General features: G+C 41.0%; 3 protein-coding genes across 3 annotated transcripts in view; all 3 read left to right on the forward strand.

Annotated features, from left to right (window-relative positions):
- Positions 1–450: 450 nt before the first annotated feature.
- LOC113168675 (programmed cell death 1 ligand 1-like) overlaps positions 451–22,199 on the forward strand; it is a gene marked incomplete at its 5' end in the record, with an annotated part of 107,065 nt that continues 85,316 nt past the window's right edge. Inside the window, one exon of the mRNA XM_033326734.1 lies at positions 451–829. Coding sequence (XP_033182625.1) covers positions 451–829 — 379 coding nt within the window. The remainder of the gene's footprint in view (positions 830–22,199) is intronic.
- LOC117153060 (CD226 antigen-like) lies at positions 14,574–18,126 on the forward strand. The gene is made up of 3 exons (XM_033326700.1): positions 14,574–14,757; positions 15,603–15,935; positions 17,157–18,126. Exons 1-3 carry the CDS (start codon positions 14,688–14,690, stop codon positions 17,330–17,332), a joined length of 579 nt encoding a protein of 192 aa, XP_033182591.1. The 5' UTR covers positions 14,574–14,687; the 3' UTR covers positions 17,333–18,126.
- The window catches only part of LOC117153056 (low affinity immunoglobulin gamma Fc region receptor II-like), a 3,725-nt gene continuing 3,593 nt past the window's right edge, over positions 22,068–22,199 (forward strand). Inside the window, exon 1 of the mRNA XM_033326686.1 lies at positions 22,068–22,199. This exon is cut by the window's right edge and continues 469 nt beyond it. The gene's annotated coding sequence lies outside the window, so the exon portion shown is untranslated.

A 22,199-nucleotide genomic window follows, 5' to 3' on the forward strand; every position in this document is an offset into this window, starting at 1 on the left:
TATAAAGTATATGTTGAAGAGGGAGATCAGAACTGTTAGTAGATGTTCAGTTGTTCCCTGAACTCTAATGTTCAGAGTTAAGCTGCAGTACTGTCAGAGTGTGGACCACAGTCAGTTACCTCCATTAATAATAACCCAGTTTCATACAACAGCTTGTTATTTGAAATGATGATTCAAACCAACATCCATGTGTTTTATGATCCAACACGCTGCTTGTTTAACACGTCAGTGAAGTCCGTGATCAGTGTAGTTTGGTGATCCTCAGATAAGAGGCTGTAGTTCAGAGGACTGGATCCCTATCATGATGAGAATAATGTGCTGAAGCTTTTTGTTCATGACCTCCTGTCCCTTCACTGCTTCCACATTCACATTTATACAATTCAACAGGTTAGAACAGGGTGTTGTGATCAAACATAGAGAAGTGTTGGTTTGACAAATCTTTAACCTCTCTCCTCTTTTTCTCCTTCAGACCAGATAAACCTCACAGCTGAACCTGGAGACACAGTCACTCTGCCATGTGGAGTTCACAGTAACATCAGTATTATAGTTGTGGAGTGGAGCAGAACTGATCTGGAGACAGAATATGTCTTTTTACAGAGGGGCAGTAGGTCTGAATCATTCAACGAACATGAATCATTTAAGAACCGAGTGGAGCTGAAGGACAGAGAGAAGAAGGATGGAGACGTGTCTTTGATTCTGAGGAATGTGACATTCAATGACACTGGAACGTATGAGTGTCGTGTCGTCCAGAGAAGAACAAACCACAGGAAGAGTTTCATTTTAGAAACTGACCCCATCAACATCATCAACCTGAGAGTTGTTGAACCAGGTGAGTTAGTGTGTGTGTGTGTGTGTGTGTGGATCAGAGTTGAAGCTGCTTCCTGGTTGTTGATGTGAGAGTGAAACATCACAGATCAGATGTTGGTGTTGATGAGACTTTGTAGAAAACAGCTGGTATGAGTGATGGGATCAAAGTGCAGTAGATAATGTCTGACAGGAGTTTGAAGAGGAAATGGATTCTGTTGTGTTCTTCACTCATCACCTACCTGACACCTGCTGACTCACTGCTGACTCTCATTTGCAGGAAACAACAAGGATGGAGGAGACAAGAGAGAACACACTGGACTTATAGTTGCTGTGTCACTTACTCTTGTTGCTCTTGTTGTTGCTAGTTTAGTTGTTTTTTGTTGTATAGAAAAGGTCACAGAGGACAGGATTCATACTAATTAACTAACTAACTAACTAACTAACTAACTAACTAACTAACTAACTAAACAGCTTCTTCTTCTACCAACCACTAAATTCTATATCTGCATTAACTATTGTAAACTGTTGTTTGTTGTGTGCAGCTTCTTTTATTTACTGGTGCTTTTAATTTGCTGTACTCTACATAAATATGTCAAACTTCATTTGTCAATAAAGTTTGACTTCATATTTGATTTCTGACTCTGTCTTTATCAGTAATGTTGATGAGGAGCAGGGTTTATGTTTGGAACTTCTCTGACCTGTTGAACATGTTGATGCAGGTTTGATCAGAGCTGGAATCAAAAGCATCAAACTAGTTCAAAGAACCTGGACTTGAACAGTGTCTAAAGGATTCAACTTAACAAATCTACAACCTCTGTGATCCAGGACCAACCAGGAATCAAACCATCCGTCCTGGACTTCTCCACCCACAGACACCCCTTTGGGAGTTTTCTAGTATTTTGTGGTGTCACTTCACGGCCAATTCCTACTGAATCACTGTCAGAGGATCAGACTGAGCAGACTGGAAACAGCCAGCAGATGGCAGCATATTATCTCTGCAGTAACATGTAACAGTAGCATAAGATAAGATAAGATATTCTTTATTGATCCCACATTGGGGAAATTCAATTGCTACAGCAGGTCAGTGCAAAAAGAACAACAGCAATGTGCAAAAAGAATGAGAGGGTGTGCAAAAATACAAAAGTAATAAACATTTTACGAGAATCTACAACTATATACACTATTACGACTTAACATATATAATATGTTATACGTAATAAAAAATAAATAAAATAAAGTAAAAACAATACAGTCAGATGGGCTATGGACCGGTTTTGTACATGTATATTTAAACTTTGGCATTGTACAGTCTAACAGCTGTGGGAATGAATGACCTGCGGAACCGCTCCTTCCTACATGGAGGGTGTAACAGTCTGCAACTGAAGGAGCTGCTCAGCACCTCCACTGTCCGATGTAGTGGGTGAGAGGTGTTGTCCATGATGGATGTTAGCTTGGCCAACATCCTCCTTTCACTCACTTCCTCCACAGAGTCCAGTGGACAGCCCAGGACAGAACTGGCCCTCCTGACCAGCTTGTTGAGCCTCTTTCTGTCCCGGTCTGTGCTGCCTGCTCCCCAGCAGACCACGGCGTAGTGGATAGCAGAGGCTACCACAGAGTCATAAAATGTCCTTAAGAGAGGCCTGCACACTCCAAAGGACCTCAGTCTCCTCAGAAGGTGGAGGCGACTTTGGCCCTTCTTGTACAGGGCATCGGTGTTGTGAGTCCAGTCCAATTTCTTGTTGAGGTGAACACCCAGGTACTTAAAACTGTCTACTACCTCAATGTCCAAACCCTGGATGTTCACCGGTGTCTGTTGTGGTGTTCTCCTCCTGAAGTCAATCACCATCTCCTTTGTCTTACTGGTGTTCAAGCACAAGTGGTTGCGCTCACACCAGTCCACAAAGTCCACAATGACTGACCTGTACTCCAGCTCGTTCCCCCCCGACACACAGCCAAAAATGGCAGAGTCGTCAGAGAACTTCTGGAGGTGACAACTGCTGGTGTCGTACGTGAAGTCCGATGTGTAAAGGGTGAAAAGGAACGGTGAGAGCACCGTCCCCTGAGGAGCCCCAGTGCTGGAAACCACCACCTCTGACACACAGTTGTGTAGCCTCACATACTGTGGCCTGTTGGTGAGGTAGTCGGTTGTCCATGCAGCCAGTCGTCCGTCCACTCCTGCCCCTTCCAGCTTCTCTCTCAGCAGAGCTGGCCGGATGGTGTTGAAGGCGCTGGAGAAGTCAAAGATCATGACCCTCACAGCGGTTCCAGCATTCTCCAGGTGAGTCAGCGCCCGGTGCAGCAGGTAGATGACAGCGTCATCCACCCCAATGTTCGGCCTGTAGGCAAACTGCAGCGGGTCCATCGCGGTGCTGACCACTGAGCGAAGGTGGCTGAGGATGAGCCTCTCCATGGTCTTCATCAGGTGGGAGGTCAAGGCTACTGGTCTGTAGTGATTTGGCTCCTTAGCGTGCACCATCTTAGGAACCGGAACCACACAGGAGGTCTTCCACAGGACCGGGACCGTCTCCAGACTCAGGCTCAGGTTGAAGATTCAATTCAATTCAATTCAATTTTATTTGTAGAGCGCTTTTTACAATTGACATTGTCACAAGGCAGCTTTACACAACCAAAGAACAGTACATGAACAGTGTATGTGTATGAGTCATAATAATGTGATTGTCCCTGATGAGCAAGCCGAGGGCGACAGTGGCAAGAAAAACTCCCTGAGAAGGCAACAGGAAGAAACCTTGAGAGGAACCAGACTCAACAGGGAACCCATCCTCATATGGGTGATTACATGCTGTGTAGGCAGCAGTCCAGTATAACAGTTAAAGTCTTTAAGTTAATATGGAGTCCAGTTAGTTATTGCAGGCAGACTAGTTCCATTCCTTGACTATCGAGCGTTGAGTCGAGACCTCCAAGAAACAGCTTCCGACGTCCGCCGAGGCCGGGACCGACATCATAGTAGCTTGTGACCAATCCAGTCTCCAAACGCATCCCAAAGGGCAAACGGTGGATCCAGGCGACGAGATCTCCAGCCAGAAGTTGGGCATCAGGATGAGTCAGACAGGTCCAGAGGGCAATGGGTGGAATGACGTGTAGCTCGACAGAGAGACAGGAAGAGGGAAAAGAGAGAGGGAGAGGGAAAGAGAGAGAAGAGGAGAGATTGCAGTTAGTTGTATTCACATTCAGATAAAGTTTGAGGTGAATGTATATTTAGTGTAGTGCAGCAGGGACTCCGGCAGGACTAATTATGACAGCCTAACTAAAAGGGTGGGTTCAGAAGAAAACACAGACATGAGGGCGCACTGGGATGTAGAGCAACCAAACACTTCACCATCAACAAACCCGAGTGATCAGTGAGAGTTGGGAAGACAGCATCTAAACATACCAGTTCACCATAATGCTCTACGTCCATGAGTCCTTCCCAGATCTATTTACTCAAATGCTTGACTAAATAGGTAGGTTTTCAGCCTAGACTTAAACACTGAGACTGTGTCTGAGTCCCGAACGCTATTTGGAAGGCTATTCCATAACTTTGGGGCTTTGTAAGAAAAAGCTCTGCCCCCAGCTGTAGTTTTTAGGATACGAGGTACTGACAGGCAGCCAGCATCCTTTGAGCGAAGTAGGCGTGGTGGATCATAAGACACTAGCAGTTCACTTAGATAATGCGGCGCAAGACCATTTAATGCTTTAAATGTCAAAAGTAGTATTTTAAAATCAATGCGAAATTTCACGGGGAGCCAATGAAGTGTAGATAAGATAGGCGTGATGTGATCGTATCTTCTGGTTCGAGTGAGGACTCTCGCTGCTGCATTCTGAACTAACTAAGCTTGTTTATGCACCTGGTTGAACAGCCAGACAGTAAGGCATTACAGTAGTCCAACCTAGAGGTGATGAAAGCATGGACTAATTTTTCTGCATCATTTAGTGACAAAATATTCCTTATCTTGGCAATATTTCTGAGGTGAAAGAAAGCTGTCCTGATGTAACTGACCACCTCACAGAGCTGGTCAGCACAGTCCCTGAGCAGTCCGGGTCCGATGCCGTCTGGACCTGCAGCTTTCCTGGTCTTAAGTCGCCTCAGTTCTCTCCTCACCTGATTAGAAGTGAGGCAAAGGGGGGTGGAGGTGGGGGGCAGAGATGGGATGGTTGTGGATGGGGGTGGTGTGAAATGGTGAGAGTGCGTGGGGGTGGGTGTAGCTGCTGTACTGGAGATGTGTGAAGTGGGAGGGGGAGGGCTGGAGTCAAACCTGTTGAAGAACAGGTTTAACTCATTGGCCAAGCCCTGATCTTCATCAGATGCCACCGTGCCTGCTCTCTGTCCGTGGCCAGTGATGGTCTTTAGGCCTCTCCACACATCTCGAGCGTTGTTGTTCTCCAGCCGCTCCTCCAGCTTCCTCCTGTAGCTGTTCTTGGCCTGTCTGATTTTGTATTTGAGTTCATGCTGAACTCTCTTCTGCTCCTCTCTGTCCCCTGAAATAAAAGCCCTCCTCTTCTCCTTCAGTAGGGCTCTCAGCTCAGGGTTCACCCAGGGCTTGCTGTTGGAGAAACACCACACCCTCCGAGTTGGTACAGTGTTCTCTACACAGAAGTTGATGTAGTCAGTGATGCAGTGGGTCAGGCTGTCGATGTCGTCTCCATGAGAGCTGCAGAGTGTCTCCCAGTCCGTGGTCTGGAAACAGTCTCTCAATCTCTCACTGGCCTCATCAGTCCACACTCTCACTGACTTCTTCTGGGGTGGTTCTCTTCTCACCCTGGATTTGTATTCAGGAAGCAGATGCACCAGGTTGTGATCAGAGCGGCCGAGTGGGGGGAGGGGGTTGGAGTCGTATGCGTCCTTAACGTTCGCATACAGTAAGTCCAGCGTCTTGTTCTCCCTGGTGTGGCACTTAACATACTGAGTTAAAGTGGGGAGAATGGAGGAGAGCGAGGCGTGGTTGAAGTCCCCGCTGATGAGAAGCAGCGCCTGCGGGTGCCGGGTCTGCATGGCGTCACCGCTCCGTGGAGTCGCTCGCAGGCTGCCGCTGCGTCGGCCGATGGAGGGATGTACACGTTAAACACTATAACATGAGAAAACTCCCTCGGGATGTAAAACGGCCGAATGCCCACAGCGAGAACCTCGATGTCACGGGTGCAAAGCTGTTCCTTAACAGAGACGTGCGCCGGGTTGCACCATCTCTCGTTAATAAACACCGCCAGTCCTCCTCCTTTCTTCTTACCACTGTCTCCCGAACTCCTGTCCGCCCGAACCAGTTTGAATCCATCCAGGGCGACCACAGAGTCCGGCGTCGATTCATTCAGCCACGTCTCAGTGAAACACATGAGGCTACACTCCCTGTACTCCTGCTGTAGCCGGGTCAGCGCCGTCAGCTCGTCCATCTTGTTGGTGAGGGAACGGACGTTTCCCATAATGATGGATGGAAAGTATGGTTTGTACCTCCATCTCCTCTCCCGAAGCCTTCGTCCTGCTCTGCAGCCCCTCCGTTTCCTCCGTATTTCAGGTGGAACCTCAGGTCTTTCGTTGTAGAGAGGTGCAGGGCCGTGCAGAGTTAACAGCTGATCCCTGGAGTAAACAATGGAGCCATGTGCGAAGCTGAGGGGATCTGCCGATGCACTCCCAAAAAAGTTAAAAAACAATGAAAAACAAAACACAAAAGTAATAAAATTGGTCCCCCTATGTGCAGACTTGCAAAAGGCAGTGACCACATAAAAGAAGGCCCGTAAGGCGGGCCAAGAAACAATAGAAAAGAATAGAAAAGGAAAAAGAGAAGAGAGAGCTGCCGTAACTAGCTGCTGCTCCTGCAGCGCCATCTTGGAAAAGAATCAGATTCAGCATGTTACTGAATCTGAGTCACTGAACCCAAGGTCCATACGAGGCAGGAAGCAGAGACTCACAGAAACTGTCCACTGCTCCTTCACCAACTGCAGCCCCACAAACCTTATGCAGGTTTTACAATAGCAACAACAGAAAGTGTGAAAGTGTAAAATGTTGTGTTTCTGGTTTCATTCTGGCTCCTGACATCATCACACTGTGAAGACTTGAACGTTCTTCTTCCAGAGACCTATTTCCAAGATCTTCTGTGACTCTGTGACTGAGCAGTGGATCAGTCCACAGCCGTACACACTAACAGACTGCCGTAGATGACCTGCACCATATCCAAGAGGAACTGTGGACCATTGGTTCCTACAGAACTGCTTCAGATCAGCCATATTCTGAGGAGGTTTGGTGTGAATGTCTCTCTTCATGTGACTCCACAGCATCTCTAGTGGGTTGAGGTCTGGACTCTGTCTGAGAAGCCATTCTGTAGTAGATTTACTTCAGTGTTTATGGTCAATGTCTTTATGTTTGTTGGATGCTGTAAGTACATTTATCATCTTCTTCTTCTCTTTCGGCTTTTCCCATCAGGGGTCGCCACAGCGAATCATCCTTCTCCACCTAACTCTATCATGGGCATCTTCTACCCTAACACTAGCCAACCTCATGTCCTCTGTTAAGACATCCATATATCCGTACATTTATCATCTTATTATCTAATTATCAGTAAGTAAAACTGTGCTGGAGCCAATTCCAGCTGCCATTGGGTGATTGGTGGGGTACACCCTGGACAGGTCAGCAGTCTATCACAGGAGCTACTGGAGGCATGTGTGTGTTAATATAAACTAAATAAGCTCTATTCTGCCATCTGCTGGAGAGGAAACACACTGACTCTGTCCCTTCCTGTATACAGCCTCTGTGTTGTATTTCCAGTCCGGTCTGTTGTCCAGGTGAACTCCCAGGTATTTGTACCTCTCCACCACCTCCACCTTCTCACCAGAATGGGACTTGTCAAACCCAGAATGGGTGAGACCAGAGTGTTCAGCATCATGACAACACACAGCAAAGAGAAGTCTACAGAATAACATGTGAAACACAGGAAGAAGTCATTCTGCAGTAGATTTACTTTGATGATTAGGATCATTGTCCTGATTCGCATGTCAATTCCAATTCAAATCACTCCACATCACCCCCCTCCATAAACAGCCCATGTGTGCCCCCCTGCCTCCACCCCCCTCTCCTTAACAGCAGATCAGATGAGGAGAGAACTGAGGCGGCTAAAGATCAGAAAGCCGCAGGTCCTGACAGCATCAGCCTGCTCAGAAACTGTGCTGACCAGCTCTGTGAGGTCACGTACGTCTTTAACCTGAGCCTGAGTCTGGAGATGGTCCCTGAGCTGTGGAGGACCTCCTGTGTGATGCCAGTTCCTAAGACAATGCACGCTAGAGAGCCAAACCACTACAGACCCAGTAGCCTTGACCTTCCACCTCATGAAGACCATGGAGAGGCTCATCCTCCGCCACCTTTGCTCTGTGATCAGCACTACGATGGACCCGCTGCTGTTTGCCTACAGGCCAAACATCGGGGTGAAGGACACTATGATCTACCTGCTTCAAAATAGTTCCTTACGTGTACTATTACAAACCTCTCTTACTTTCAGTGTCAGTTCTTAGGTCTGTGCAGTGTTGCCACTAAGTTTAGTTTTAGTCATAATCATTTTTATATATTCCAACGTAACTGTACCTGCTTGTTTCTTGTACTTCTTACTGTTGGGATCCACTATGAACTGGGCACTCACACCAGCGCAGCACTGAATCTGGTTGGGCCTCCCCCTCTATTTAAATCAGGCAGTCCTAGTTGAACCAGGCTGCTCTTTAACTTCTCTTCTTACAGGACTGTTTTGAAGTTATTTTCTTTGTCCCCTGTTTGTAATGTTGGTTCTTTGGTGGATTTGTAGTAAATGGTTTTTAACTCCCTACACTCTGACTATCCACACTGAATATAATATTTTAATGAATATTAACTCTTTCTTCTGTCAAAGGGTGACAGAGGTCTGGTGTGTTGTACAGAGTCTGGATGGACTCTTTAGTCAGAGTGAGACCCAGTATTTTGTAGATAGTATCCAGACTGGTTCACATTTCAAACATCATTAACGTATTTCTGTTTGTGTGTACACACTGATACTTGGATTATTTCATTTTTAATTGAAGTACTGTGCCTGTTGATGTATCTGTAAACCGTGTTGTATTCAGTGGGTTTTAGAGTTGTATGTTGACCCCTGAACTTCCTGCTCAGAGTAACAACAGATTAAAAATCAGTCTGAGTAAAGTTCAAGGAAATGAATGAATTTCACAGCTAAATGCTCACAGAGCAACTGTTATCACAGTCTGCAACAACTTTCCTCTAAACTATAACAGAGAAAACACAGGAAACACCTCATTTTAACACCTCGGACTGACTGAATACTTCACAGCATGTTGATCTCAGACCACCAAGTGTATGATGGGACAAACATCTGTTCAGTATCTACTCTGTAAGTACAACATGTTCTGATTCAATAATTACATGTTCAGCATATGTGGCACGTTGGACAATGAAGATTAGATACTAGAGTGGAAAGTGAACAGCTTCAAGTCTAGAGAAAGTCAAACGTAGCTGCTGTGACTGACAGATGTGTCGACAATACAGGAAGAGAAACGCATGAAACTGATCTGAGCTAGAAAAGCAAACAGCTTCAGTCAGTCACTAAATTCTAGATAATGTTTAGTCCCACTGATGAAAATGTAATTAAGGACAACTCAGAGATTTTAGACATGGGGGGAAATATTAGTACCCAGAGGATTCAGGCCCAGTCCCTCCTTACTGGGATGTGACTGTTGGAAATTGGGTTTCCTTTAAATGAATCATGTATCGTTATATAAAAATCAATTTAGAATGAACATATCACTGTATAACTGTTCTACTGTATTGAATGTAACTCTGTGACTGCTCTAAACTCAATGAGCCTCTTGTTTCTCTTTAGCTGCAATGTCACTGCTGTGCTGCAGAATAAACCAAGGTCAGTAAACTTGTGTCATAGTATGAAACTCACTGGTTGTGTCTGAGAAAGACTGGGAGACATGTTAGTGAGGAGGATGTGACGACTGATTGTTCACACAGTTCAGTGTTTAGGATCTTAGTAAATTACTTTATTGGAAAAGAATCAATAAATGATTGTTGAACTGAGTTTGACAAGATCTGTGCTGTTGACTAAGTCAACAAATTAACTGAGGAGATCTGTAGTAGAACCCTGTAAAATATAGAACATGTTGACATGAGACGTAGAAATTGTGCTTCAGTTTTCCTGAAATGATGTTGTATTTTCTAAATCTTTTATCCCTTCAGCCTGTCTGACTGTGAGTCCCAGCAGATCTCAGCTGTTTAAAGGAGAATCTGTCTCTCTGAGCTGTGAGGAGGACGACAGCTCTGCTGGATGGACACTGAGGAGGAACACAACCACAGACAATAGAGCTGAGTGTGGAGCTGACTGGGGAGAACAACAAGCTGGTTCTTCCTGTAAGATCAACTACATCTTCACATGGGACAGTGGAGTTTACTGGTGTGAGTCCAGAGAGGGATCAACCAGTAGCATCATCAACATCACTGTCTCTGGTAAGATCAGACTGTGGAGTTAGTGTTGATGAGTCTGTGTGGAAATGGATGAAATGCTGTAGTTTGTCTCTGTGTTGAGGTGGATCAGTGATCCTGCAGAGTCCTGTCCTCCCTGTGATGGAGGGACATGATGTCACTCTGCACTGTCAAACAAAGAGCCCTCCCTCCAAGCTCCCAGCTGATTTCTATAAAGATGGCTCCCTCATCAGGACTGAGCCTACAGGTCACATGACCATCCACCATGTTACCAAGTCTGATGAAGGCCTCTACAAGTGTCACATCAGCAGTCATGGAGAGTCTCCACCCAGCTGGATCTCTGTCACAGGTCAGGAGGAAAACTCTGAGTTCAACATTTATTTCATCCACACATTCACCTGAACAGCTGGATTCTCTCTACAGGTAAAACTACAACTACGACAACACCCTTGTCAACTGTTGCCCCAACCTCTACACAACCAGCAACTCCTACCTCTTCAACCCAACCTCCTGCCTCCACCTCCCTCCAGCTTGTGTTCAGACTGGTCCTCCACCTGGTGGTGTTCTGTCCGTACTTCATCTCCACTCTCCTCATGGTGTCTTTATATCGACACAGACCCACAGGTAACACTCTGAATCAGTCACTGACCTCACAAACACTAATCAATCAGTCAGCCAATCATAGTAGTTCTTAATAATTGTTTTTATCATTTTATTTATGTCGTGTTGATTTTTTTTTACTGTCTATAACCTGAATCTAAAGTTTCTGATTATTTCCTCTGACAGATAATGAACCAACATCAGCATCCACCCAGGACTTTGATGACATCGTAGCAGTCACCACCGAGTATCACTTCTGATCCCAGTTCACTGTTACGTTAGTGAGATGATAGTTACACTGAAGTTTATTCATTTTAGAAATAGAAGTTCACCTGCTGCACTGAAAATGAGATTTAATGGACTTTAAATGTAATAAATAGTTCTGTGACCATTTACAAGTCAACTAGTCAAAACCAGTTTAGATATTAAGTTAAACTGTTCAACATGAAGTCGTGGGAAGAAAACATCTGTTTAATGTTGCTCATGTCTATTTACATTTCCTGCAGCCAGTGCTCGTTGGTGATTGGTGCCTGTTGACCTCATGGTCCCGTCTCCTGCTCCTGCTGGAGTCCTTTGCTTTGTGTCTTTATTTGTCTACATACATCTTAGACCTGGAGTATTTGTTGAGTATGTTCTTTCATTTTTCTTAATAAATGTCATTTTGGGGTTCATTGTTCATACTGTTAATAATTATTGAAACCTTCACACGTGTCTCTTTAGTGTTACTACTCCCTACTTATGTCGTCCGTGTTGCTTTATTGTGTCTTGTTATTATTAAATTATTGCACTTTACCTTTTCTACCTGACATGCTGATATTACTACTGTACCTTTTAAAGTTTATCTGTCCATGTAATGCTGCTGTAGTTCCAGGTTCATATTTGGCTTCAAATCATATCATAGTCTTCCAAGTGTGGCTCAGGACATAGAGACACTGTCCACTAGTCCCAGGTTCAGCTGCTTGGTCCTGATGGTATTGTCAGTATTTACTGAATTGAAACCTACGTTACTGCAGAGTTTTCTGTACTAAAAGCTGCCTCTCACCTCCAGGTAGGTGGCAGATCACCGTCTTGTCTGGTTAATCAGTACAAATCTGTGAACTTTGATGACAGAGACTGTAGATCTCCTGGTATAAATCAGTTTCTGATGACTAGAGACAAAACAAACTGTAAAACTCTACAGAGAGTAATTTATGAGTATTGTCAACACAACATCAGTCATTTTTGGGATCTACCCAGGATTTTAATTACCTGTAAGGTATCCTGTTGTTGAGTCAGGATCAAACAGTTTGGTAACTGAGGTTGGATTTATGAAACTGAATTTACTGAAAATAAATTTTAAACCTGGTTCAACTGGTCACTTAATAAAACACTTCTCCTGTGTGTGTTGTGCTTTCTACCATGACATCTTTCTGTCTTTGGTGTCAGTATGTACTCAGCTGGATAAAATTTTTGGTACCCCTCTTTACCTCTGTACATAAAGGTGCTTCACCTCTTCTGTTCCCATAACAAGTGTTTCCTGATGGCTTTGGTAAAGACTTCAACAGGTGGAGTTATATAAATAGGATGGATGAGGTTTTTACTCACTGACAGATATTCATAAAGTGTACACACAGACTGCTTCAACAAACCACAGGAAGAGGTCCATTTTAGAAACTGACCCCATCAACACCATCAACCTGACAGTTGAACCAGGTGAGTTAGTGAGTGTGGATCAGGCAGGCAGCCTACCTCAGCTGTCATTGGGCCAGAGGTGGGGTACACCCTGGACAGGTTTGTTCTCAGCTCTGTGTGTTTGTAAAGTGATATTTATTAGAAATGTTTTTGATTCTAAACCAGTGTAGTGGGAACTTTTTGAACTGGTCCATTAATACCTGAAGGACTGGTTGAAGGTTTGGTTTTATTCTTCAGGTTAGAATCAGACAAAGGTTGAGTTGGACTTTTATCTGTGGTGGTTAAAGTGAACTAGGGGATCTAGAATAGATTAGTTCATAACGTATTTACAACAATAAAAAACAAACTGTAGTTTTTTTGTGAGGACCTGTTTGGATTTTAAAAGCACATTTTAAAGGTAAGTAAACTTCTCTAAACTGATCACACTGAAGAATGGGAGAACATTTTTCTGAAGTGTGGAGACCCACTAGTCAGACTCTAATTAGAGACATTTCAGCAGGCTCAGCATGATGAATCAGCAGCAGACATGTCAGAGAAATAGACCACTCTGATTGGCTGTTCAGCTTAGTGACTCAATATAAAGAGGATAAATGGACCACAGAGTCAATCACTTATTCTCAGACCAATTCTCTCTTAGCAGTAACTGTGAACTGTCTGTGGTGAGAGAGTGATATAAAAACAGTTTCTATATCTGTGATCCTTTATCTGCTCTTTATTTTAGAGGATGAACACAAACTGCTGCCACCTGCTGGTAAAGACAGTTATTTCCTTGTTTCTGTTCAGACTGAGGTGATTCATCAGTTTCTCAGTCGTCTCTAGTTCTTTGAAGTCACTTTGGTAATTCACCGTCTTTAGATTTAAGATCCTCAAACTGAGAAGAGAGAACATCTTTGTAGATAAGGACATTACAGAAGTGATGGATAATAATAATGAGGATTATAAAAGTTGTTGTTTAACAGCAAAGATGAAGATTTGATGCTATTTACTGTGAAGTACAAATGTTATCCTGTGATTTTACACTGAACTGCATTAAAATTCCCATTTCATACATTCTGATGTTACATGTTGATGGATTCAGACTGTGAGACAGACCTTGAGACATCTTGAACATGAAGTGTTGTGCTGTGTAGATGATTGAGACATCAGCTCTGTGATTCCTGTTTCTCAAGAAAGGTGTTTTTACTTCTTGTTCTTATTTGTTACTTACACTGTTAAATGTTTCAGCAGCAGTGACAGATGTTCTTCTGTCTGTATATCCTACATTAGAAACATGGAGATTATGAGTCTTTTGTTTTTTCCTTTGCTAAAGGAACCATCCTCCTCATCATGAAGTCTAAGGTAAGAATTAATGTTATTACTGATGCTCTTTAGATGTTCCATTAAAGTGGGAGCTGTATGTTTCTGTTAGTAGAGAGTTTAAGAGTTTGCAGGTGAAGTTAAAACAGTGTTTCCAATTTCCACATCAAATTTAATTCACTTTAATGGTGAAGGTGGTGGAAAAGTTCCAGCCAGGCCTGAAGCAGACCTGTCTGGAGTCACTGATCCATCTCTAACTATAAGATTTATAAAAAAGGAAAGTTTAAAGTCTAGTCTTAAATGTAGAGAGGGTGTCTGCCTCCAGAACCTGAACTGGGAGCTGGTTCACAGGAGAGGAGCTTGATAGTTAAATCACCTGTGTGCTCCAAGATAGTTTTTAAAATTTCATATCCACACAGTAAAAAAGTAAAAAAGTGTAAAATTGAATTTATATAAATAAAGTAGTTTTTAAAAACTCTTCACAAAGTATTAAGTTGTAGCATCAGACTTCATTCAGAGTTCAGAACTTATTGATCAAAAACAACAAACTAATTAAATACTTAGAAACTTCAATATCTGTTAATAAAGATACAAAAAACATTTATATTTGTATCATCGTAGTCTACGGAGCAGGAAGAGTGAGTAAACGAGGACCTGCGCAGAAACACTAGTGCGCAGAAATACTAGTGCGCAGAAACACTAGTGCGCAGAAACACTAGTGCGCATGTGTTAATACAGACACACTAGTATTTCGTTTAATACGGAAGAAGAATCGGAAGCAGGAAAACTTTTAGATTCATACGAGGGGAGAAATTTATTTTAAATCACATCAGTAAAATTAACAGTAACAGTATCAGAAAATGTAAAGATGACGTCTTCACAGTGGATTTTATTCTTTTTTCTGATCACATGTTTGCTTCAACACGCTGCTGCTGAAGGTAGGCTGTAAGAGAGGAAGTCGGGTTTACGGTTCAATAAAAACTTTGTTTTCTTACTGAAATCGGGGAACAAACAGAAACCACATCCCGGTGTCAATTTAGGGTTTAGTAACACCCTGATGAAAACTAACTGTAACCAACAAACCTGCTCAATAACTGACCACACCCTGTCTCTGTTCAGTGCAGCTTAACTTCCTCATTACTACAGTTGATGTTAAAATACAAATAAAACACATTTTTACAGTATAAAGTATAAAGTATATGTTGAAGAGGGAGATCAGAACTGTTAGTAGATGTTTAATGTTACACAGGTCTGTTGAAGACGACGTGTGAGGTTCAGTGAACGTTGTATAATAAAGATCCAGCAGGCAGCAGCAAATCTTTTAGTTTGTCTAAGAAATGCTTTAAATTCACTTTTGGTTTAATGATCAGTGTCAGAAAATGAGAACAGCTGTGTAGAGAAACATGTGATCACTGCAGAGCAAACAGCGACTGTCATGTTCAGTAGAACAGGTGAATATCAAGAGTAGAACAGTTAAAATGTCCTGAGTTAGTGAAATACCTGTTGAGTTTAACAGCAAACAGATGAAACTGATGAACAACCCCCTCTGATACTTAACTTCTGTCCTTTTTTATACATGATGATGATAATTCACAGCAGACTTCTTAAACCTCATCTCTCTTTATTTCAGATCATGTTCTGTGGTGAATTCAGTGTTTAGCTACTGTAGTAGTGAAGTGATTAGACTGTAGAAATGTTTAGAGAAGTGATGAATATGAAAATATTTCCTAAAGAACTTTATCACTGACTTTTGTTTCTGATGTTTTTTAATTTTTTTCTTCAGAACAATATGAGATTAAAGCTGAACCTGGAGAAGACGTCACTCTTCAGTGTCAGGATCCCAGAAAAGTTTCCATTGAACTTATAAAGTGGAGAAAACCTGACCTGAAGTCAGAGAAGTATGTTTACTACTTCAGAGATGGCAGCATGGTCATCCAATACCAGCTTGAATGTTATCGTGGTCGAGTGGAGCTGAAAGATCCAGAGATGAAGGACGGAGACGTGTCTGTGATTCTGAAGAACGTCAACATCAATGATACTGGAACATATGAGTGTTATGTTGGACATAGACAAGATGTTCAGCTAATCAGCATCATCAACCTGATAGTTGAACCAGGTGAGTTAGTGTGTGTGTGTGTGTGTGTGTGTGTGTGTGTGTGTGTGTGTGTGTGTGTGTGTGTGTGTGTGTGGATCTGATTCTGAGGAATGTGACATTCAATGACAGTGGAACGTATGAGTGTCGTGTCGTCCAGAGAAGAACAAACCACAGGAAGAGATCCATTTTAGAAAGTGACCCCATCAACACCATCAACCTGACAGTTGAACCAGGTGAGTTAGTGTGTGTGTGTGTGTGTGTGTGGGTGTGTGTGTGTGTGTGTGTGTGTGTGTGTGTGTGTGTGTGTGTGTGTGTGTGTGTGTGTGTGTGTATGTGTGTGTGTGTGTGGATCAGAGTTGAAGCTGCTTCCTGGTTGTTGATGTGAGAGTGAAACATCACAGATCAGATGTTGGTGTTGATGAGACTTTGTAGAAAACAGCTGGTATGAGTGATGGGATCAAAGTGCAGTAGATAATGTCTGACAGGAGTTTGAAGAGGAAATGGATTCTGTTGTGTTCTTCACTCATCACCTACCTGACACCTGCTGACTCACTGCTGCTTCTCATCTACAGGAAACAAGGATGGAGGAGACAAGGATGGAAGAAAGAGTGGAGGACACGAGGACAGAAACAGCAGAGGACACGTTGGACTGGCTGTCGGTCTCTCAGTTACTGTTCTTGTTCTTGTTCTTGGTTTTATGTTCTTTAGAAAACTGAAGAGAACACGACAGAGTCCAAACTCAGCTCCTGCTGATTCATCTGATGTCTCCTGAATCAGTGAGTGTCCTGCATCTTTTTTCTAAGATCTTTTCAACGTGTAGAAATAACCAGACAGTAAACAACAGTCATACAGCTGTTGTCTGCTGGATTTGGTTTTCACTGTCTTCTTCTACACATGGTGTAAATATAACATTACAGAAAACCTGTATTTTTTATTATGAAATGAGTGAAATTGAAATCTGCCTGATGAGTTCCTGTCAAAAGAGAAAAGAAAATGGAGACACATTCACAAAATGGATTGACTCAAATAAACACCAGCACACACCAACACTGTGTAGTCTGTGACTTCCTGTTGGTATAAAGCATCATAAGAGTTCATCTTATTCAAAAATGATTACAATCAATCAAAAATTCTAATATTCTTATCATCTTCCCAACAGTGAAGTGCAGATTGTGTTCTGTTGTGTTCTTCACTCATCACCTACCTGACACCTGCTGAGTCACTGCTGCTTCTCATCTGCAGGTACCAACAAGGGTGGAGGAAACACCACACTAATTGTTGTAGTTGTACCTGTTGTACTTGTTTTGTTTCTTGTTGTTGTTGTTGGATTTTTGTTCTATAAAAAACAAAGAGGATCCACAGACCAGTCTTCATACCAACAACCTCCTGAACAAAGAACTGAACTTCAAACAGTCTAAACTGACTCTGCTGCTGAATCTTCTTCTCCTGCTCCTTTTAAACAACAATGATAAAACAGAGACTTTGTAGAAAACTAAAACTATAAAGTCTATCAAATATTTGGGACTCTGTTAAAATGTGGAGAACAGAAGTGACAGTTTGGTCTTTTTCACCAAACTCCATCCAGAGATGTAAAGTGGTCAAACTGCTGCTTCTGTGACTGGTAAAGTAAAAATGAAAACTGAACTCTGTTCCACATGTTTTTAGTTTGTCTTCAGTTTCTGTCTAATCCAACTCAAACCTCCTCGTTGACTCACAGCACAGAGCTGCAGACAGTTTGTTGAAGCAGAGACAGTTTCTCCAGAGGTCCCACGGATTCAGGACACTGAAGAAAACCTGGTTTATTGTGTTTCTCTGGGACCATTCAGGTAGAAAGAGTTCAATGTTGAAACCACTGATCAGATATGAGTCCTGTTGTTGTTCACTGGGAGAATTCAACAAACACTGAGTTGAACTGTGTCTCCTCCATCCTCCACTGTTTCACTTCCTCATTAATACCTGATATCCTAATCTACTCAGGTCAGAGCAGGAACTTTACTAATGGACATTAGGAGAAGATACAAAACCTGGTTTATTAAAGTGTTAATTTATTAAAGTGTGTATAGTTTTATATCAGTTAATTAATCAACTAAACTTGGCTGATTTAATGTGAATACACATGTTCTACTGTATAAACTGTATTGAATGTATTTTTACCACTGTTCAAACATTGTCTTGTCATTAATGTGGATTTACTCATCATCTGGTTCCATATTAATATGTCAGAGGGTTTGAGAAAAAAAAAAGATCCTATTTCTTGAATCTGTCTTTCTGTTGGAGGTTATTTAAAATAAAACTGTTTTTACTTCCAAATGAGCAGCTTAAATATTTTATCAATGTTTTATCACTGAGTCAGTACAACAGTCAGTGAGAATACTCACAGTATTTTTACTCTCATCTCTCTGTGTACATGACTTTTAGTTTCCTGATTCCTCAGAACATCTTGACGTGTTGCTGTAGTTTGAAGTATTTAAATAAAGCAGAAATGTTGTTTTACACTGATAAACACGAGACAAAGAGTCTCCATGTTACAAGAACTGAAACAGTTCAGAAGGAAAGTTTTTATTCATCAGTGACAAATCTTGTGTCTTTAGTTTCAGTGACCTTTATGATCACGTGTCTCTGTGTGTGGATATAAAAGATTTAATGGAACAAGACGTCCTTTACTTCATTTACTTCTTACAACAGTTGAATTTAAAGACATTCCAGTTTATATGAACAATACAGAAAGAGACATAAACCACATTTAGTTCTGACAGTTTTATTTCCTTTTCTTTTATTCAGGCTTCTTCAGCCTCCGTGTCTGTGGATTTTGGGGGTTCAGTCTCTTGTACAGAGACATTTGACATGTGTCTAAGAGGAGCTGTGTCTTAAACTACCGGCCCTGAGTTGATGGGCGACCACTTCACCAACTGCACCACTAACTTTAAGGACAACAGCTGTAATCTGAGTGAGGAGCTGTGTTTGACCCTGTTGCTATTGATGACACGTTGTTTTAAACGCTGTGATTGGTTGATCATTAAATGTATTGTAATGATCTGAGTGAAGTGGCTGCTTGGACTTTATGATTTGTGCTGTGAGTGTGAGAACTGATGGTTCTGTTCACTTTTAGGTTTAAGTGGTTCAGTTAGTGTTGAGACTGTGTTTGGACTGGTTGGTTGATATCGACTGTGGTGTCGTTGGTGGGATTAAGAACAAGTTTAGAGTTTAGTTCGTCCCCATGATGGAGGTTCCTGCAGCATTTAGTGGATCCCAGTCAGTGCTGTGACTTAAATTAATATTAATTTAATTAAATCTCTGTCCTTCAACCATTTTGTTCTCTTCTTAACAAACTTCTTAAAAGTTCTCCTCTCTACTCCCAACAATATTTCACCTTAGTTCTTTTAAGGTCTAAGATGTTTTGTCAATCACATCTTTACTAGTTTTAACTTTAAAGGAAATTATCGTAAAACATCATTATTCTAAGAATTTGTAAATTATTTTATCACTAGGAGCCACTTTCATCCTCAAAAAGCTTCATGAATACAACCTGATGAGTGATAGGATCAAAGTTCAGGAGATAATCAGGTTGTTGAGAGCAGGATGCTGAACAAGGTTAAAGGTTAAAGAACTGTTGATACAGACATCTGAATCTGAATACAGCAGATATAATATCTAATAATTATTATTATTTCATTGTTATTATTATTATTTTTTATTTTCTTATTGATTTTTTAAGTTTTTATTTATTTTGTATTAAAAAATAAAAAGAAACTGATTTAAGGAAAACCTGATGCAGTCCAGTCTCACCCAGACTCTGCTTCATGCGGCCCCCAGGTAAATAGAGTTAGAGACCCCTGTTTTATGTGAACAGTAAGAGTCATTAAATAAATAGTGGTAGATTAGTGGATCTGGGTGTTAATGTCTGGGTCAGTATGTGTTTTTACATTATAGCAACAATACTAAGAAGGAGAACAGACAACGTGAAGACTGAAGCTACAGAGCTCTGGTCGTCATGTGACCATCTCTCTTTATGCTGCTATATTTGCAGGAACTGCATCAATAAAGATATTTGATTTCAAGCTGCAGGAGTTTATTGTGCACTTTACATCTAAATACACAGAACTTCACAGTATGTTGCAAAACACCATGAACTCAAAGAAATCTTTGACCCTTAAAATGCACCTGGAGTGAATTTCAGAATTACTGAAACAGAATTAACAGTGTTACAGGCTCATAACCTGAGACATTCAGTACTGAAGTATTTCCTGTGAAGTTTCTCACCTCTGCAGCATCCACGCTGTTTATGATCTTACAGTTTTTGTGTGTGTGTTGTTGATCAGATACAAATAAACCAACAACTCTTTAAAAACAAATCATAAAACAGAATAATAAAAACAAACAAAAACAGATAAATGTGAATGTTAAATAATTCCCACATGTGATTAATGAACTTTTTTGAATCTTGAATCTCATAAGATGATTCTTAAGATGATGCTAAGATAATCCTGTGACTGTATTCTGTTTGGTGGAAGATGTTTATACAAGGCCTCTAACAACATATTGGCTCAGTGCTGATGGTTTATCTGTGAGATTTTAACATAAAAACTAAATGTGCTCTCTCCTGTGAACTGCTGGAACGGAAATTACACTTCTACATACTCAAATACAAAGAGGAAGGAAGTAAAACTAACTGCTCTGACCAAACGTGTTGATGATCTCACATCACCAAGTGTAACAATGGACCAAACAGCTCTTCAGTGGCTGCTCTGTGAGTACAAGATATGTTATTAAATGATTTTATTTACTGTGAATGTGGAGAGAACATCTTACTCATTATTTAGAGAAAAGGAAACAAAGAAAAATGGAGGATTTAAAATGTAAACTAACAAGAAAGATAATAATAGAGTAATTTATTTTCTGACAATGTGGATCACGGTAAAGAAGCATTTTAAACAACAGGACTTTGGTCAGAAATTTGGTCAGATCATTTTTTTCCCCTACGTAGTAAATTATAACTTTTATTAATATTAAATTAATATTGTTAAAATTTAATTGATCAGCATTAAAGGTTACACACGTCTTTGCTGTTACACTGATATGAACATTTTGAACAGCACTTCACATTAAACTATTACAAAGTTAAAGTAATAGCCATAATATTTCAGCTCTAATAAACTAACTGAATAATAATTGAAGTAATATGGAGGTTAGTTTGGTACTTCTTGTATAAGAACACAAAGTAAGTAAGTAAGTAAAAGCTTCAGTAATTATTTGGAAACACATGTCTAATTACCACAGACCTAAAGATCGATGACATGTTAGAAGGTTGTTTTAAAATTTACACATCCATCCATCTGTTTTCATGACATTGAATTATACGAAAAGAAACAAATTGTAAAATTGTAGATTTGCAATAATTTAAACATTAAAATACATTAAATTTCATGTATTTACTAAAACCAAACCTATACTTTAAACTCGACTTCTTTGTATTCACAGTAAGTTAGATAAATATCTTACCAACATGCTAGTTAGCAAGATAACAAACCCGAACCAACTCAAGTTCAGTTCAGGTTGGTTCTTTATGTTTCATACACTCTGACTTCAGGTACTGATCATCAAGAAATCAAAATAATTAAGAATAATACAAAACCTGCTGATCAGGCAGAAAGTGCTGAAATTCTCTGATCTCATGTCAACTTCAAAAAGTCTCCAGCTGTTTGAGCAGAACTGCATGTGTTTGACTCTGATTCATGATGATTACACTGAAATAACCAGTAGAAAAGTGTGTTTCCAGTTATTTACCATGAATTCATTTCTATCTCCAACTCTCATAACATTATTTATTTTTTTATTTCTTCAGTTGTGATCTCACTGCTGTGCTGCACAACAAACCAAGGTCAGTAAACTTCTCTACTGATTCTGTAAAGATGTTTAAACATCAAGTTTCTGATTTTACCCAGCAGCTCCTTAACTTACACTTGTACAGTGTTTTTAGATAAATAGATGAAGGTGATTGAAGTTAACACTCGTTCAGATTGAGCCTTTGTTGTAGAACGACCATATTTACACAGAAACTGATTTTATTTATTCTGAGTTCTTTAACTCCTGGAGACACAGACTTCTCCAAAACCACCTTTCATCAACTACATATTAATGAACAGATTAATTAACCTACAACATCATCTATTAGTGTAACAACGATTGTATTGAAACATGAATACTGCTGAGTGATTAGTGAGCTGTTCACAACTTTGGTGATAGAAAAGAAGATGATAAAATACTTGATATTTGTTTCATCTACGT

Source organism: Anabas testudineus, chromosome 18, assembly GCF_900324465.2.
Source record: "Anabas testudineus chromosome 18, fAnaTes1.2, whole genome shotgun sequence".
NCBI lineage: Eukaryota > Metazoa > Chordata > Actinopteri > Anabantiformes > Anabantidae > Anabas > Anabas testudineus.

Coding starts and splice junctions, on each gene's coding strand:
- LOC117153060 (XM_033326700.1), top strand. CDS start 14,688: ATGACGTCTTCACAGTGGATTTTATTCTTTTTTCTGATCACATGTTTG. Junction 14,758..15,602: donor TCAACACGCTGCTGCTGAAG/GTAGGCTGTAAG, acceptor TTTTTTCTTCAG/AACAATATGAGATTAAAGCT. Junction 15,936..17,156: donor CAACCTGATAGTTGAACCAG/GTGAGTTAGTGT, acceptor TCTCATCTGCAG/GTACCAACAAGGGTGGAGGA.